This window comes from Cebidichthys violaceus, unplaced genomic scaffold, assembly GCF_023349555.1.
Source record: "Cebidichthys violaceus isolate CVI_PGR_0920_01 unplaced genomic scaffold, fCebVio1.0.p SCAF_10, whole genome shotgun sequence".
Lineage (NCBI taxonomy): Eukaryota > Metazoa > Chordata > Actinopteri > Perciformes > Stichaeidae > Cebidichthys > Cebidichthys violaceus.
The window spans coordinates 5,879,474-5,899,596 of NW_027176263.1; the positions used below are offsets into that span (position 1 = coordinate 5,879,474).

General features: G+C 42.7%; 1 protein-coding gene across 2 annotated transcripts in view; it reads right to left on the reverse strand.

Annotated features, from left to right (window-relative positions):
• The window catches only part of zgc:171482 (zinc finger protein), a 49,405-nt gene that overhangs the window by 4,710 nt on the left and 24,572 nt on the right, over positions 1 to 20,123 (reverse strand). For both annotated transcript variants that reach the window (XM_068722381.1, XM_068722388.1), the window contains exons 5-6: positions 18,201 to 18,458; positions 10,770 to 10,866 (exon numbers count right to left, since the gene is read on the reverse strand). In XM_068722381.1, coding sequence (XP_068578482.1) covers positions 10,770 to 10,866; positions 18,201 to 18,458 — 355 coding nt within the window. The remainder of the gene's footprint in view (positions 1 to 10,769; positions 10,867 to 18,200; positions 18,459 to 20,123) is intronic.

A 20,123-nucleotide genomic window follows, 5' to 3' on the forward strand; every position in this document is an offset into this window, starting at 1 on the left:
GATCCAACAAGACAGGGCTCTTTAACCACAGGGAACATCATGCCCACTGGGGGAAAGAAATAATGTTTCTGCCATGTTTTGTCCCCGGGAAGTAATCTCCTTTACCTGTAAATCTCTGCACATTTATCTTGATACATTAGCAATGAGGACATTGTCTCATGTCATTCCTAGTATAGCAGAAAAAAAGCAGAGATGTAGCACTGCAACCCTGCTTTGCTTTATTTCCTCTGCTGCACTGAAACAAATTTCCTTTCAACGGGAATGACTGCTCTACTGTAATGTATGTGAGGCATTAACTGATAATCCTGTTTCACAATCTTCTCATAATTACATCCGTCTATTATGCCTTCTATCTGGCTGCTCCCCAAATTAAAACAAAGGACATAGATATGAGCCTAAATCCTTGTGTTTAAGGTACAATAAGTACTGTGGATTTGGCCTTTTATCTTTAGCAGCGAATTGTTTTTCATGATGACAGGCGCTGTGGCTGCATTCTGTCGCTTTATCGCTATGAAACAAAGCAACTCCAGAGGCAAAGATGCCACATTTAATGAAAACAAAGAGATGAGATGGATTGAAGCTCATGCCAAGCAACACCCACCTAATTGAGTATGTATTTTTTTGTGAAATTTATTGGGACTTCCCCATAGGACAGGGGCATTTAAAGGCCGTAAAGCTGGTCTGCAAAGTCCAACTGAAACGACAAGATCAAGTTGGTCTCATTTATTCAATTGCCTGAATGTTACAACAGACATCCCAACAATAATGAGCATGTAAGACCGTACCTCTTTCATCTTGGCCTAACCATAACCCTTTTGTGTAATTGTTCCTTTTGTTAGACTGAGAACCTTTTTAACTCTGTTTCAAGATGCAGTTTTGAATGTCTTCTCTTCAGCATGAGCTTAGCGCTGTCTGGTTTTACGTTTGTTCAGAGATACAACCAAAATCAGAAACTTTGACTGAGAAAAAGATTTAGTTGTTTGTCTCCTTATGTGGCCATCGCTGCGGTCCTGAAATGAAAACCCGTCCCCCAAATAGCCCGTTTTAATCACAGTCCTTAAAATGCCACTCCTTCACTGCTTCCTATTTGGAGCGTTGCCCCACACACTCGCTTCCAACGCTGAGAAGGAGAGAGAGCAAGAGGGAGGAGGGATGCACAGGCACCCTAGCTGTCAGCACCTATCCCGGTAATGGCTGTTAAAACAGTGGCCTCTACACCCTGTCTGCTCTGTCAGGCCTCATCGAGCACTTTGGACTCTGTGAGGGTTTGGGATGGCGTGACTCTGGTAGCCTGTATTGTTCTCTGGGAGGGGACAGGTAGCAGCGAGGAGGGAGTGAAGGACAACATGAGGAGAGGCAGAAAGAGGGATCACAGAGAGGGAGAACTGGGCAAGTCCATTCAAGTAAGGAGTCAGTCCAGCCGTTGTATCTGAATTATCATCTTATTCTACATACTCTAAATGCGTACATTATACATAACATTGTAGTAGAGTGCAGTATGTGTCCTGTGCACAGACTTTCACATAAGAGTAAGGCCGCAACTGACTATTATTGTTAATTTTTTGTATTAATTCATTGTTCAGTCCAGAGATTTCCATCCATTTTGGCTTGTGAACTCCTAAAATTACAACTTTTCATGAGTGGTGATGGCTTTAGTGTCAGCAGATGAGCTGCATCAGGGAATGATTGGCATTTTTTCTGACTTGAAAAAGAAAAAATGTGTTGATTAATTTTCTGTCTATTAAGTAATAAATTGATTGAATTACTGTTTCTGCCCTCATGAGCAGTTGATTTTTTTGTAAAGAGGTACAAGAAAAAAGAAAAACATGTCGAAAGTACAAAAAATACACACATAATAAACATCTATTTTTCTAATCCTTTAAATCGCTTGACAAATGACTAATTAATGATTCATGGACTGTCAGTTGACTAATCAATTAATGACTTATTGTTTCAGAACTTTGTAGAACTTAGCAGGGAGCCTTCATAATAGCAGAAGAAGAAATCTGTTGCCTTTTAGATTCAGCTCTATACGTTTATCACTAAGTTATTCGACAACCTAAATTTTAAGTTATGTGTATTGTTTAAAATGATATATTGATTTTATGGGTACAGTATGGCACAAAGACTCATGTGAGGATTTTGACTGTATAGTGAGCATCGGCTATATAACCAGTACTGTCTTGTATGCATAACTATACCTTTCACAGACAGCACTTAGCACATAAATCGTCATGCACACTCTTGTGTGGATTGTTAAATTAACAATTTGGATGCAGTCGGCGCCTGAGCAAGGAGGTGCAAGGGGAGAAATCATAGGAGGAGGGCAGGAAAGGTGACGGAGACAAGGACAGTGCAATGCAGGGAAGCGGAAGGTGAGACAGGAGATGGGGTTACAATAAGGGTTATGGTCTGTGAGTGTTAATAAATTAATCCAATAATCTGTCCCTATATATATATATATATATATATATATGTGTGTGTATGTATGTATGTATGTATGTATGTATGTATGTATGTATGTATGTATGTATGTATGTATGTATGTATGTATGTATATATATATATATATATATATATATATGAGAGAGAGAGAGTGAGACTGTGTCCAATGGAAGTGTTTGTGAGGATGTGAAGGTCACCTTAGCACGCTGTGTGTGTGTGTGTGTGTGTGTGTGTGTGTGTGTGTGTGTGTGTGTGTACACCAGGTAAATGCAGTCCGGCAGTGGCGGTTGCTAAGGGAGCTGAGCTGTGAGTCATGATTCAGGCATGACCCCCCCCCCCCCCCCTTCACCTTATTAATATCACAGACAGTGATGCTCAGGGCAGTGTGTCTGTGTGTGTAAACAAAAACTGTGTTCATGCGATTTTTGGCGACGACATGTGCCTTTGGGCCAGATGAGGAGATCCAAGGGCGTGAGAATGCGTGTGTGTGTTCAGGTGTGACAAAGGAGGTGTGTGAGAGGAGAGCTGACCTGCGACAGTCCTGAATTAACCTTTCACATTGCCTCAAGCAGCGAGAGGACACACGCACATACTTCACCATGAAACACGCATACAGCCAGCAAGCCGGCCCCTCATTAGCAGGTCGATAGCTCAACCATTTGCATTCAGAGTTACTTTACACTCAGCACTGTAATCTCTCACACTCGTGGCCACCCTCACCCTCTCCCTCTCCCTCTTAAATGGGCATTAGTTTGTTTTGTAGTTTGTGTGTATGTGTCCTCTGTGATACTGATGCTGAATAATTACCAGGGTGAGTAGGCTAAATGGATTGTCCCCGACCTCACCATCATACCCTTGGGGTTAACATCAACATCAACATCACACAAACACACTCACACTCACACACAAGCACACGCTATACACATAAAGGCAGACCAGAGGTCGGAAATTGTATAACGAAAAAGCATCCAGAGAGCAAAGGCCTCACAATCCTAGTGAGCGATGTGAGCATGAATAATATTATACGGGTAGTTAAAGCCACGCAGTGTCGTTGGTCAGAGATACAACCCTGCTGACAGTTCCCATCAAGTAAACTGTGCATTACCGGTTCCTTTGTTTTCTCTTGTGGACTCCGAGGAGCTAATTAGTGCCCTTTCTTGTTTTGTTCTGTTTTTAGAAATATATTTTAATGCGTGTATACTTGGACAACAACTTTTCAGGCCAGTAATCATTGCATGAAAGCCACCATAGCCGTGAGGATATTCAATGAGCTCTCTGACAACACTGGCTCAGACTGCTGGATACTATTAACAGGAACAATGTTGAGTCACGCACAGAAGGATCTATATAATAGAACCTAACTGATGAATCAGCATGCCGATGAGCAGATATTGGCATTGATGTTGGCACACACACACACACACACACACACACACACACACACACACACACACACACACACACACACACACACACCAACATCAGATCTTTAGACAGCTGTAGGGCTGGAAAATAATTCAACTCTTCTCTGACGGCCTTATGTTCATTCTTTCATTGTCACTTTTTTCAAACTAGCAATTCGTTTTTACTCGAAGAACTTGAGTCAAGAACCAACATGGGGATTTAATATTCATCTATCTGGTTCTGTCTGACTCCCACCTGTGTCCCTGTCCACGTGCCAGCTAAGTGCATTGGCTTAATTGCAACACACTGTAAACTGTGAAAATGTTCCGCCAAGTTTCTCTAGTTATATCTCTACTGTCATCATCCTGTTCAGGTCCAATTACAAGAGCCAGTCTGTAGCGACTGTGTGGAGTCTAGAGCGTTTCCAATGACCTGCAGCTGACTGAAGCAGATGCACGATATAGATAAGAAGAGCTGGCAGATAGATGCATCCAGCTGTTTAAAGAAGAGAGAAATCTGTTATTTTATAATGAAACATTTCTAATACCAGGGGACGAAGGAGGTCTGCACAGGGTTAGGCTGCACGTAAATATTTTATTTCTCTTTTTCCGCTTATTCCTCATTTTCACTTTTCGTGGCAACGTTGGGGTGAAACATTGCCATGAAAAGTGAAAAAGAGGAATAAGCGGTTTATTTGGAGCCTAACTGTGAGCAGACCTTCTTTGTGCCCTGTAGTTTAGTATTTTTGTGTTGCACCTGAGTATTTCTGCCTGGATGTTCGCACTTGGTTCCTCTTCTGACATTCCTAATACCAAACATCACACACGCATACACATGTGCGCATAAATAGACGGAGATACACATTTTTCTTAGATGTTTCTTCGGTGAGAGCTAATCCCCTGCCGCTGTCAGCTGCGCTTTCGTCTCCTCTGGAAAGCTCCTTACACGAGCCAAAGCTCTTCCTGAGTGTGAAAGAACACACACACGACCCACAAAAATACACACGCACGCACACACACACACGCACACTCAGTCAAAGTTAGGGTGGAGGATGTTACGTCACTTAAGCAAAGCCTTGTCCACCTTGTAAACAACCCAGAGATATGAACTGAACAAATTCAATAGCCTCTTTTCCATAAGTACTCACACACACACGTTTCTACATTTACACACACACACACACACACACACACACACACACACACACACACACACACACACACACACACACACACACACATAGCTGTTCAAAAATATAAACCACCACTCCATAATAAGACTTGGTAAAGAATTTTGTGCTTATGACGTGTGCTGCATAAATAAACCGACACTTATCCACATAGAAACACACAACCCCGCCCCCCCACACACACACAATAAAACTACACACACCTTATTCATGAGCCCCTCTTATTTCCAAACTTGCAATGCCTTAGAGGTAGTCATTTATGCTGCAGCCAGAGTGTGTGTGTGTGTGTGTGTGTGTGTGTGTGTGTGCATGAGAGTATTTACACTCCCATGTCAGCAGACAGTGTGAAAGGGGCTTTATTTGCTATCATATCATGCCCACATACTATTGTGTTTCTAAGGCTAAAATGTAATGCACTTTGATGTAGAGAGGGTGAGGGTATGTGAGTAAGGGAGACTTAGCCCGGAGCGGTTCCTAACACACATTACCCGTATTGTGTTTCACCTGAGCGACTGGGTGAAGGCAGAGGAAGTGAGGTCGATGAGGTGGAACCTTTGGTCTTGTTCTGTTTTTCCCCAGAGGATTGATCCGGCGGTCCAACAGAGCTGGCAAGACTTATTTCCAGTACCAGTGTGTTCACCCTCGCAGACTTAACCGAATTCAGCGTGCGTTCGCAAAATAAGTCTGCGAGGGCTGTTGTGCTGTAGAATCACTTGTGCTTTGAGGGCTCTCTCATGGACTTTTTCACACTTCATGCACACTGTAAGTCTGCAATACTGCAGACGCTGCTCAAGAGAATTTAGCACAATCCATACATTAGAAATAGAGGCAACCTCTAAATATTGGTTTCAACAAAATTGCTATTGAAATTACACTCACATCATGACTCGCATAAATGTTTGATGTCCCAGACAGAACAGATATCACAAATTGATATGCTATTCATGAAAATGCTATTATTTCTTTCTTGGGTGGAAATCAATATGCAGGGAGCTGTCTGTTTCCACTTTTTGGGTGGACACTGAGCTGGGGCTTTTAAATTCTTTCCAAACTTGCCTGTAGTGTGTTAAAATCCTGCTCTCCTCTTCTTCCAGTAAACCATTTGATAATAACCACAAAGACATCATGAGACTGCTTCCTTAACGTACCTAAACTTGTTTTACTTGAAGTATTATATCCTCTTCTTCTGAAATAAGACAGAAGCTCTGCTCATTTCTCCACCAAACTTCCTCCACTTCAGAATACTTCCCATAAGCCTTGATAATACCAGTGACCTATCATCACCTACCCTGTAAATCTCCCTGGTACGTCTGTCTGTCTGTCTGTCTGTCTGTCTGTCTGTCTGTCTGTCTGTCTGTCTGTCTGTCTGTCTGTCGATGTCCTGTCAATCCGTCCTCTCCATCCTAAGCAGCAAAGCCCTGCCGCAGTCAGCAACACTGGGCAGGGTTCACCTCAATTTACACTCTGAATCTGCTCCTTATCTATCTGGCTCCACTTTTCAGTTCAATTTTAGGAGATTTTGTCTCAGCCACAATTTCGTTTTACTTTCTCCTGCACTTTCCATCTCTATGCTTTTTTCATTTGTTTCGCCTCTGTCTCTGCTGCATACTGTCTCCTTTGTATCCATCAGTATTGCTTACTCTCTCCTCGCCCTCTTTTCTGCTTTACGACAGTATAACTGACGGAAGGAGAGAGTTATGAGGCACTTTCTCTGTGATTTACAGCCTCTGTGCAGAGATATTATACATCTCGACAATCAGGCTTTTTAGGAGTTTAGCTGACACCCTTATCCAGGCTGACTTAGAGTGAGTGAAGAGCTGCATTAGGCATTCGGTACCCTGCTTCTTGGTATGGGTTAGTTGATGAGATGTGCCTTCTGTAAATATAAATTCTGTAACCTTTGGTCTCATCCAAACACACAAAACTGCTACTTCCTGATACTCAACATCTCTTTGGGAATACAAAGATGCAGTTTCTTTTGGTCATTTCCCAACTACACCTGACTAAAGTGTATCTCTGCTGAGAAAGAAAGATCCCATGAGATTCTGTGTAGAATATCAAGTAATCTTTGAATCTTTGCAGAAAATCTTTATCGTATTTTTTTATGTTTTGATCTCCATAAACCAAATTCCAGTCAAGTTCTGTTGTGCTGATGTGAGCTGCTATCTCTGCACCGTAGCAAATCACACTGAAGCTCTCTGAGCAGCCAGCTAGCATTCTAGATTAGAGAAAACTTTCCTTTTAATGTCTTAGGTTGTGCCGTTTTCTGCCCCGTTTTACCTCTGTACCTCACCTCCAGCTTTAGCGTCAGTCATTTACAAAAATGTAGTTTTAAAGTTCCTTGAGGTTTTCCCTAATATTGAGAAGTGTGTCCTTAAACAAACCATTTCAAAGGTTTCGGTATGGCTGTCCCAATTACCCTTTTAAGGGCTTCGAAGCTTCTGTGAGAAAAATTCAACGCAAAAATGAAAGAGGAAGAGTGTCGTTCCTGTAATTCAGAATGTGTCAAAGTTAAAGACATATAGGGGGGGGGGGGGCAACTGTGTCAATCTCTCTCACACATAATGAACACTATTGCTCACTTACACACAGAGGAAAAGAGAGAGGGAGAGAACTTCCTTCCAACAGATATACAGCTGCTATTTTTTTTCTTTAGTAGCAGGTTGTGTTCGGAGTAAGGAACCCTGCTGCCGTTGCGTCTCTACATGAGGAGCCTCCCGTTGTATCCATCAGGCTTCAGGCCCGCTATGAGCACGTTCGTTAAAACGGCAGTGACACAAGCGATCTAACTTTCCTCAAACTTGCGGTCGTTATTTACTGATATTGTACTTGACGTTGCTATTATTGACTAATAAGAGATGAGGGCAAAAAAAATCAGACTTCAAGGATTTTCCTTTTTAATGAGACGAAAACAGCGACAAAATGTGCAATAATCATGACAAATGAATTATAGCAATAACTCATGAAAACAAATTTGCTCATATGTAGGCCTATAAACAAAATAATAAATGAATATACTGTAGCCTATGCCAACAAATTAAATAAAAGACCTGATTTTTGTGGAGCTGGGTGATAAGGCAAACATCTTCTCTCGATATTGGTCATTTTATATCTCTAATGATATTTATCATGATATAAAAATGTTTTCTGCTAATTCAATACATTGTCTATATGAAATAACCGCATGGTAAAGTCTATTTTTCTATACTCTTGTGTGAATTAAATACTTTACAAAAAAGAAATACTGAGTACTTTTGTGCAAAATGAACGGCATCCTGACGGAGATGTTCTACCAGTGTGTTGTGACCTGGGCGCTGTACTTTGTTGTAGTCTGCTGGGGGAGCAGCATTGGAGCCGGAGACACCAACAGACTTAACAAACTGGTTAAGAAGGCCGGCTCCGTCATTGGCTGCAAACTGGACAGTCTGGAAAAGGTGGTGGAGTGGAGGACACTGAAGAAACGATTATCCATATTGGATCACCCGCTCCACCTACTGCAGGGACAGCGGAGCTCCTGTATCTGTGAGCTGTCACAAGGACAGATACAGGAGATCATTCCTGCCCACTGCAATAACACTCTATAATAAATCACCTCCGGCCAAATCATTCACAGGACTATAACTCTGTTACACTGTTGTTTGCTTGTTTGTTGTTGGTTAAACAATCTCTGCGCTACTGTTCAGTTAGTTAATTTAAACTTTACACTACTGTTTAGTTAGTTAATGTAATATAATTCTATGTCATTGTATATATTGTGCATTTTTATACTCAATATTTTGAATGCTGCTGTAGCGAACAAGCTGTAGCGGGATTAATAAAGTGTCTATCTATCTTTCTATCTAAATTTTCTGTGGTGGTTATTATCAATTTAGATGACGTAAATGTGTATCACGATATCTCAATATATGATTTCATCACGATACGATTCCATTGAAAGATGATAAACGATCATATTGAATTATCAGCCAGCCCTGTCTGTCTGTCTGTCTGTCTGTCTGTCTCCTCCGCTGTGTTTCAGCACCCAGGACAGCATCGCCATAATACATGCTCCCTCTACACACAACAAACAGCGTTATCTGTCTGAGAATAACTCCTAATAATTTATGTTGATGCATAATTATTTTTTGGGGTAATGCATATATCAAAACAAAACAGACAGGAGAAAACATATGGTAATTATAACTAGTGTCCATATTTAGCACACACAGTATAGTCTATGTAGCTAACTGAGAATAAATGATGATTACCATAAATAATATATACCTATGCTCTTTCTTGTAACTACTGGATAGAAGCATTTGGATTTTACCCTTTGGTAAAAGAAAATATATACTTTTAACTTTGTTTTCTTTTCTTGTCATCCTTTCATCTCTGCCTTTCTCTTCCGTGTTGCTGCCGTTGTTGTTCTCACTACACCCACCACTTGCTAACGGTGAACTTCTTTGCTGAAGTTTGGTTTGTGCTGCCCAGACAGGTTGAGCTTTAGGGTGGATAAATACAGACATTCCAGCTGATGTGCCGCAACAACAAACCTCTATCCTCAAGCAACCTTTTATCTAACAAATACTCCATTCCTAACACACTTAATTTACATTACATTGCTGTAAATACAAAGAGACACATGCACACACGTCACAACAGCACCTATAGCCATGCTCACAGCCGTCTCATGGTAAATGCATGAAATGTAACCATTCCATACATATTCCACACATGTTCACATTGGCTGTGATTACATTTTCTAAAAATCCAAAATAAAAAATGACCCAATCTCATTGTGCGACTGTCATTCGTTACAATAAATAACACTGTTCCCGTCACGCCGCCTGAGTCTGCTCCACATGCTTGTATGTGTATTATAAATGAATTTCATCCAGTGAATGTTTCACTCATCAGATATATGAAATGTAGCCCTACACACTGTATTCTAATACAAACAACGTCCAATGCTGCCCAGTCTCTCAGTGGTTTCCTTGTGTTGTAGTCCACCAAACAACGCAGATGAAATGCTAAGGCTATGAAAGCCTTGTCTGGAATAAAAAATAGTCTAATGTTTGGATACATCTTAATCACAAACCACGCCAACCATGCCTTGTTTTTAGCCCTCCACAGTTTGTATGAAACTTATTCTTACTAGCAATTAATCTGCTATAAAATGTAGGAAAATAGTGACAAATGAGGTGGTGAAGCTGATGTCTTTAAATGTCTTGTTTTGTCAGTCCTAAACCCACAGATAGTCGGTTTAATATGATATAAAGAAAGAAAAGCAGACGATCTCCATATTTGCGAGGCTGGAACTGAAACATAACTAACAATCATTTAACTAACATAATATAAGAGACAATGACCGTAATGTGACCTCATATACATCACCTCTATAGGGCAGGACATGAAAAGGATTGTGTGTTCAGTTCCAAAGTGTTCATACGTTTCAAATGGCCGCACTCGCAGGCGATAAAAGCCTGTCATCATAGCACTGCCTCGCTCATGTCTCACTGAGAGTGCTTGTGTCTTTGCGTGTCTTCATAGCCTCAGGGCAATGTATCGTACAAATGTATAAAAAAATGTAAGACCAGAAGTTCAAATCCGCCTACTTTCACACCTCCGCATTCCTCGCCAATCGCTGCATGCGGACGTGATCGTTGGATTGTCTGTTCCAGAAAGTCTCTCTTTCTTAGCGTTGTGGATGAATGGATGGCTAGTCAGTCGAGTCATTGGTTGTCGTACTCACTTGTTCTGGTGCTTGGAGCCCTGGAGGTGTGCATGGTACTGCTCGATGGAGTTGAGGACCACACTGCAGACACTGCAAGAGTAACTACTACGCAGCCCTGGAGAGACACAAACACACAAGCACCGTGGTTACTATGAGCGTACGTTCAATAAGTAAGGCTCAAAGAAATCTTTAAAAACAGTCGCCATCTTCATCTGGATCATCAGCAGCAGAAGCGGTGAAGCCAATGTGAGCAACAACAACAACAACAAAAGACCTGACAAGTCTTATTAAGACATTCCACATTGCTGCGCAATTTTCCTAATTAAAGTGCATCTGGAATTTTTTGGGGATTTGATTAGAATAATAGCTGCAGAAAGCCAGTTACATTTTTAGATCCTTAGATCATCTTATTTTTAGCGCCTGTGTGTGTGTGTGTGTGTGTGTGTGTGTGTGTGTGTGTGTGTGTGTGTGTGTGTGTGTGTGTGTGTGTGTGTGTGTGTGTTACGAAGGTGCCTTTAAAAAAAGACCTTCAACAGAGGGAGAAGAATTAGGACACTAGGGCTAAAAAAAATAACCGTGCAGTCTGCTGTGCACATGTGTAGTGCTGTGTACGGCTGTGCATGCATGCACATTTATATTGTATCAGTGAATGTCTGCTTGAGATGGTGCGGCTCAGACACAGATGTGAACTAATTAGAGGGTTTGCAGGTGGTTGAGATGAACACCCAAAAATAGCTGGATGAAGATGGAGATACTGACAGAGCGGAGTGGGGTGAAGAGAGATGAAGAGGGGCCGGCGTTAGGTAGAGACAACGAGCGAAAAGAGGGAAATTTCCGGAGAAAAATGTGTAAAAAAAGACTGAGACGTGGTGATGATAATGACTTGTCACACTGCAGCAGTGATATAAAATGCATGCTGGGCTTTAATGACCACAGGAGAGAACATGACCTTTAGACCCAGCCCCCCCCCCCAAAGAAATATCCTCTTACACATGTGGCAACTACTGCATGGCAGTGCACATTTTCTGTCTTTCATGAGGACGGAGGAAATGCTCTCTGTGACGACGGAGATAGGCCAATCGGCAACATGACATAATTGGCTGTCAGACGTGAAATGAAGTGCTATTTTAGTTTTCTCACATTTTGCACACTGCAGAGCCGCCACTGCAGAATTCAGATCAGAGATGAACAACCTTGACACTCCAGGGTTGTATGACAAAACAGTCAAAAAATAATTGCTTGAAGCCCTTCCCCCCCCAGCCTGTTTTGTTTTTGTCATTTTCATTTTTTTATGATGAATGTGTAATTTTGGGTGATGTGACTGAATTCGGGTGTGATTGCTTGTGTGCGGGTGCCCTTTTCTCTGCTGTCATCACTGTCCTTGAGATTTATGAGTTGTCTGTGTATTCCATCACCTTTTTGACCTTCTGTGGCGGTAATTGGTGAAGCATGTTGAGAGATGAAGTTGTGATATAGTCAGGAGTGTTGGGTCGGTCATTTAGACTGGGCTAGAGCTGCATAATGTGGCATCTCTACTCCCCGCCGTCTGAGTCGCTCCGTCTGTTTCAGCGGTGATTAAGGACAAACAGTCATTTAGCCTACAAGAAAGTCACGACTGAATTAGTAGCCGGGAGTAAGTCTTGGTTTAAATGTTGACATTTTGCATCTATTATGAGCTAACAACTAAGTGTGTGTGTGTGTGTGTGTGTGTGTGTGTGTGTGTGTGTGTGTGTGAGAGAGATAAAAAGAGATACTACACCCTTTTCTGTTCTCCCGAATGAAAATGCTATTAATTGGAGAAGCGATAATTTAGTTAAAGAAAGGAATGATAATTCTCTCGTGCTCCTTTCCTTGCCTTTGTGTGTGTGTGCACACACACACACACACACACACACACAAAGGCAGCTTCCCTGCTTTTAGCCTGATTGATGTCACCTCCCCACTGCCCGGCCGAGTAGCACTGATGTACAATATGCTGCAGTTTGTGTGTGTGCCAGAAAATGTGGGCATGTGCCAGTCTTTTGAACACACACACACACACACACACACACACACACACACACACACACACACATGCACAGTCACTGTGCTTTCGGTTAATAAAGCAGTTCTGGCATAAGAAAACACTGTGCCCTAATCCATGTTAATTACATGCATGGAAAGTGTGTATGCAAGGAAACTGACAGCATGCAGCGCAGGGTTGTGAATGTGTGTTTTTTTTGTGAGCATGAGCATATTTGTGAGGGTGTTCTAAGCCTTGTTAATTACACAAGAAGATATGCCAGGGAGAGAGAAGAGAGGGCTGAGCTGAGCTGAGGCAGTGGGTGTGGAGCTGTTTGTGACTGTCGTTCAATGCACAGAGTCCTCTGGCATTGCTGGCACCTCTGGTATGGAGATGCCTAAATGCTTGTCAAAAAAGTAATGAGCTACATTTTGTGCACAATATTTTTTAGAAAATGTTCTTTTCAAGAGCCTTGTTGCAAAGAAATGCAAGAAGAAACATCTTCATGCAGTTTCTGAGTCTGATATATTGTAACAAAGTCTATCAGGAAGCACTGCCAAGCTCTAACTGCAGCCTTTTTATTTGTAAGACTCAAGGGTTTACAGCTAGCGGTCAGCGCTGCTGATTGTGAAATAGTGTTGCGTGAACATTGTTGGTTAAATAGTCGGATGGTTTTAAGACGCAGAGGGAGCACTGTACTTAACATCAAGTTAAATATGGATCATTTCAAAGTAGAGTTTACTTTCCGCTTCCTTCCTTCCTACCACTATATGGTATTCATCTATAGCTTTATCCACAGCGGAGGCCGGCATAATAGTTTTCAGAGCTCTTCAGAGCCTTTGTGCTGTGGTACACCATTAGTTTACCATGTGCTTTGCAAGATTAAAAAGGAACTGGATCCAAAAAGAAGCCCATTGAGATGCAATCAAAACCAACAGACTGCCGCAAAGGCTTGGCGGTACGTCTCATAGGAATATATCACAAATACCATAGCAGAGAGGGGTTGAGCATAGGGTGAGAGTCGGATTGAATCCAAGTGGAATTTTACAAAGCAGCAAACTTTGAAGGACCTAATTAGTTTAGCAGAAAATGTGACAGTAATTGGAAAGACCATCAGTTTTAGACAAAAATTCTGATTCCTCTACATTGTTCAGGCTGCTGCTACACCTCATTAGTTTGTGTTGTTTTTCCTCGGTCTCTGATCATTCTTTAAAGCTGGGTATTGTGGGAACACATTGGATAATGTATTGATCGGTGCGAATATGAAGTCTAAATGTCAGAACTAATATCAAAACCTTTCAGTAAAACCTTTCAATACCTTAGTTTGGGAAATATAGACATGCTATAACCCTTTGTCAGGTAGGTCAAAACTGCAAATTTAATCATTAATTGTCTTTTTGCCACTTGAGGGCAACATAGATAGATAGATAGATAGATAGATAGATAGATAGATAGATGGGTACTTTATTCATCCCCAGGGGGAAATTTGTTAAATAGATAAAACATAGACATAAAAAGATGATATGGTGAACATATTGGCAAACTGTTCCTTATTTACACGTGTAGCTGACACAATGTAACATAAGCTTTCATTTGGAGTTGTGTTTCTGGCCAGCTGACAAGTGTATGTTCACTTCCCTGAATTCCTGAGGGACATTTCTAACTCTGTAAATACTCCCCTGCTTATTCACCAGCTCATTACTAACTGTGTCTGTCTGCCAGTTGGTGTTGAGTAGGTAGCATTCAGCGGGCTCAAATAGCAGCAGCTGGAAACAACACTGATGAGAGCTGTGAGAATGAAGCAAGACACTGAAGTAACAGGCTGTTAAACAAAATCCTGAAATGCTCCGTAGGGTTGAGATGAGCTGCAGAGTTGGGTGACAACGGGTCACTCCTCTTACACATATTCATGTCAGACATAGTTAACATAAAGACATTGGTTGGTTTAGCAAGGTCTTTAAAGACTTTTGTCTACAGTTAGTAAAGTTTTTTATTTTACTGACATCAGGAAATATCTGATCAGAGAATAAGTAAACAAGCCAATTTTTAATGCTGGACACTTTTCAATACTTGATGTTAAGGACACGTTTCGTTAAGCAATTTAACTTTGATACCCAGGCTCAGTTCATATGTGGGCTCTACAATGCCTACAGTTCGTTTATATACTGTATCTGTCCACCAATTTAGGCACAGTCATCAATTACATACAATTTTCTCGGCTTTGGTACCCTCTCTCGGGCACTCTCTCACACACACACACACACACACACACACACACACACACACACACATAGGCCGACACACACTCCAGTCCTAGGCGCTTATCTCACTGCTTCTAATTAACTACTCAGTCTCCAGAGAGAGGAGACAATGCACCGGCTCTGTCTTCAGGGGTTTCTACCCCTGTCGTGATTTATGTAAAAACACAGCCGAGTCAGCCGGGCTCCATCCCTCGTCAGTAGCCACTCCCACTCCAACTCCCTCGTCCACCTCTGTAATCCATCTCCAAGGGTTTTGTCTGGCACCTAGTTGTGGAAAATAACGACAACGTTGTCTTCCCCTGTCTGCGCAATTACACCAGAAAAATCCAAGAGTAAGAAAAAGTGTTGATATAAATGTCATGGGGATTTTGTGATATGTTTCGGTCGCGAGAGTGTGAAAGCGGGAGCAGAAAGTAAGGGGGGAGACAAAGAGGGAATATGCAAGTACAAGTAAAGGTCAGTATCATCAATAGGACACAACCAGACAATATGCCAGGCAGATTCTGTAGCCATAGTTTGGAAAGAAAGGAAAGCTTGCTGTGTAAATAATTCACCTATGCTTCGTGGGGAGCTAATAAGGATGACAGATGAGACATGACGAGAGATTGGAGCCCCTAGTGGTGTACACACACACACACACACACACACACACACACACACACACACACACACACACACACACACACACACACACACACATTTCCACACAATACAACCACAGCAACAGCAGGCACAAGAGAGAACAGCAGCAGGAAGGGGGCGGGAAAAGATAAACAAAAGTGTAAAGAGAAAACAGTTCCGCAACTAGAAAAGGAGGACAAAAGGACAGAGATGAATCTACACTTGACTGACACATAATCCCCCCCCCCCCCCCCCCCCCCTCTCTTAGGGACCCTCCCTCTGGGATTACACCCAGCCCACCTGTGACCTCATACCTGAAGTGGTAACAAAAGCCAATCCGATGTGAGAATCTTGCACCAATGCAAAGTGTCTAACTGAAGAAGAACAAACGACATATGACAATGGAGCTGCATTAGGATGAGCAAAGTGTTTCAGACTAAATGCACCAGAACAAACACTTGATTGATGGCACATATAATAGAGCACGTCAGCGGCGAGCTCACTTAGAAATCTTAAGCCAGTTCATTGCCCTTGAAAAGAAGACGGGATCGATTTTGCAGTAGAGCGTCACTGAGTGAAAATATATTTGATTAAACAAAAGGAATATCTGACTTTTATGTGTCTGTTATATGCTCACTATTTTAGATGTCTTCTGTAGTTAAATGCGGAGATTTTGATTTAAAACCTCCCAAAAAAGCAGCTGAGGTTGCGGGATGTGGGTCACAGTGTGTGGATGGAGGACGATATACAACGTGACACCACTTAAAGCCTTTGAGCCAGTGTAGGCGGCAACGTGACTCATGCTTTTAATGTGATTGGCTTCTTGAGATGATGGTTTGTGTCATGGCACCTGGAGCACAAAGCGAACGGCACGGCTTCGGCTCACAGAGGATTTTTGTATTTGTTTGTAGTAGCTGTATACGAGTGTGTTGAACTTGAATGCGGGCGCAGTGGAGGTGCTGCGTCGCACTGATGTTGCATGTTGGGCTGCGTGACGCAACAGGATGATGTTGGCCGATATCACTTGTAGGAACCAGAGAAGGAAAAACACTTTCTGTGCCAAAGACTATTAATATTTCTATTAGAAAACCCTTTTGGCAGAAATGTGTGTATGAAATGTGAATCAGTGTTCTCTTACTGCTACATTTGTGGTTGGAAGTGTTTGTGTGGGAGAGGGAAGGACTTAAGGGGGACAGAAAGACATAGAATAGTAATTAAATCCTAGGACTTGCTATAACTGTAATTTGATCTAAATTCTACCATTTAATAATGTACATTAAGACATCATTTCAGTTTAATCGTTTAGTTAAGTTCCTGATTTTGTCAGGCTGTGTGGGACTCATGTTCACCCTTCAGCATTAATGTGTAATATGTTGTTATTTAGCTGCACTAAGCATGCTATATGCAGCATGCTAACAGAGGCCCCATTACTTTCTTTGTCAGTTCAACACATTGCTGTGCTAGCACTAAGAAGCACGGCTATGCTAACGGTGCTGTGACCCCAGACAACTCACACGGAAAGGTTGGACTGTTGCAAACAGATACGAAAAACAAGATGTGTCAAAATTTCAGTTGGGCTGAGATACGCACTTAATTAGGGAGCGACAACTATTTGCTTGGGGTGATAGATGACTCCCTTTAATTGGCTCAGGGTCCAACCCTCGAGATCATTTACCCAGTAAATACCTTTCAAAGAGTACTCTAGTGATTTAGTATTACATTTCCATAAAGTTGGGCTCTGATTGAAAAAAGCAATGGTCAGAGTTGATTCAGAAGATGCCGAGTCACTGACTTAGTCCGTCCCTACTGTCCCTTGTAAGGGTCGAGTACCAAACATGCTAGCTCCTACAATCACAATAATGCAACTCGACAGCGTCTTCTTGTTTGACCCAAACCGGCTAATCTCCCACGCTTTTTAAAGTACATGCCCCAATCTGTTACATACGCTTTCTAATACAAATCTGTCGCCTCCAGATCAAAGCCGATCTATCTTGATAATGTCACTAAAGCTCCTTCTGGGCCACAAATTACTTTATAGACTTTATACAGAAAGACTTGACGTTTAGTCCCTATTCAATTCAGTTTATTATGACTTCTGCAGAACTATAAAACTTTACAATTCTGCATCTAAATTTAAAGAATGTATTCCAACCATCTGTGGAACATTAATTCTTTACAGTATATATAAACAGTAGAGGGGGTTGATCCAAGGGAGAAGCTCCGGACTGATTTAATGGAAACGTATGGGGCTTAAGGACAAAGGAGTCAGCCACATAGAACCCATGTTTTTGAACAAATGTAGGTTGAATGTGAAAAAGCTGATCGTTACAGTAACTGGCTGAGGGTGCTAATTTTATCTGTGAATAAGTGGTGTGGCTTACCTCAGTATAATATCTGTGAAATGTACACCACATTGAAAGGCATATGAACATTTCAGAAGTCCACCCTCACTGCCACAGATCTTGAATGTGATCTCCCCCTTATCGTCTTTCCTGGTACAAAGTCGTAACACCCCTCCTGCCCTTCACTTGTCACTTGTGTCGGGCTCGGGGCCAAGAGGCTGACCTGTGCTCTCCGTGGCATCCAGACTGCCCGCTAGCTGCTCCAGGAGGCGGGCTCTGGCTGCGTTCCTGCGGTGCTTCTTGCCCTCGTAGTGCTGCTGGGCCATCAGCGGGTTGTTGAACCAGGCTCCGCACAGGCAGCAGTACTTGCCGGCCTCTCTTCCGCCGTTTCCGCCAACCACTGCCAAGGGCCAAGCCAGGTCAGGGGTAGGAGGAGGGCACGCAGCGGGGTCTGTGGGCAGTGGGGTGGAAGGGGAGGAATCTGGGGGGGGGTTAACAGACGGGGGGGGGGGGGGGGGGTGATCATTTGTATCAAATGCAATTGGAGTTTTAAGGCGAAAATGACATAAATGAAAGGAAAAACTATTTATAATATTTTCATTAACATGACAATGTCATCCATTCATATTCACACGGATCCACACACTGTCTTTCTTACAGACACAGATAAAATACCCGTAAAGCTCTGGGTTTAGAAAGTACCAATGGAGACTGAGCAAAGAGCAATAGATTGCTGCAGGTCACATCTGTGGAACATAGACGAGGGTCGGGAGGAAGCCATCAGCACTCTAGGGACGAGTCTGCAAGTGCTTTCTACTCACATCTACTGCACCTCTGAACCATTTAATTTTTTTTACTAAACCCTCTCTCTCCTCTCCTCTCCTACTCTCCTTTCCTCTCTGTTGGGGAATGAAAAAAAAAAGGCAGACTTCCAGGTGACCTGCTACTCATGACACGACACTGGTTACCATGGTGATTGCCCATTAATAGCCAACAGGCACTGCCTTGTCCACAGGATGCGGTTGTGGCTCACGCAGCGAAGACTGCGAATGTGTGTGTGGCTGCACACGTGTCTGTGTGTGCATGTGGGTGTTTGTGTGGCGGATTGAATGCATAATCCACACTTGAGAAAATGTGTGAAGACTTGTGTGTGTGTGTGTGTGTGTGTGTGTGTGTGTGTGTGTGTGTGTGTGTGTGTGTGTGTGCATGAAGCTCCACAATAGGCTGCTTGTGTGTGTAAGGTACAGTACATGGACCAAAGAAATCATCTCTGCCCAAACTGTTTATTTGATGACAGTGAGGGGGTGTTAAGTCCACAGCCAAATGGTGTGAGAAAGCTCATAATGCCAGATGGCCCGTCCAAATGTGCCGATTTGCCATGTACAACGTGTCAGTGGCTCTAGAGCCACGACGACTATGACTACACACAGCCACAATACAGTGAGTTTAAACATTTCATATCGCACACACAAGCCCACTCACACATGCTTTGAAGCCCAAATGAGTCATGCCACTTCTTTCACAACAACCATCAACTCACTGATAGCGAATGAACAGCATGCATGGAGTGTTGACCAGTGACTATGCGTGCGAGGTGTGTTAGTTTATGTATTTTTTGGGGGTGTATGTGCCCGTCTTGACTATACTCCAGCCCTCCACGCTGATTGGCTGCTCATACCTTGATGTGTCTTCGGGCTCTGTTCACATAGTTACTGTATCTATGGCTGTGTCTCCGCTCATCTCACCAACCACACCCACTCACACTGCCTTCGCCACACTATCATCTCACTTACAAAACTCAACCCTGTGACTCTTCTGCCGTCATTTCATTTTCCTGATATTAATCTCAGAGACGAGGCCATCCTAAAATCTCTGCTACAGCGTTCCCGCGTGCTCGTGTGTGCCCGTGCATGAGTGAAGCTCCTGAGCCCTGACAGCTCTGTGGAGCAGCACGTGCTCAGCAGCAACAAGAAGAGATCCTCGGGTGTATTTTTCCTCTCCATCCCTGGTTTCCCCACCCTTTCGTTTCCCATGACTGTGATCTCTGCACACTGGAGCAGAAGTAAGTGTTTTTTATGGAGCGGGGCACAGGGAGTGTGCGTGATAGTGTGTGTGCGGGAGGAGGAAGAGGAGGAGGTGGTTTGGA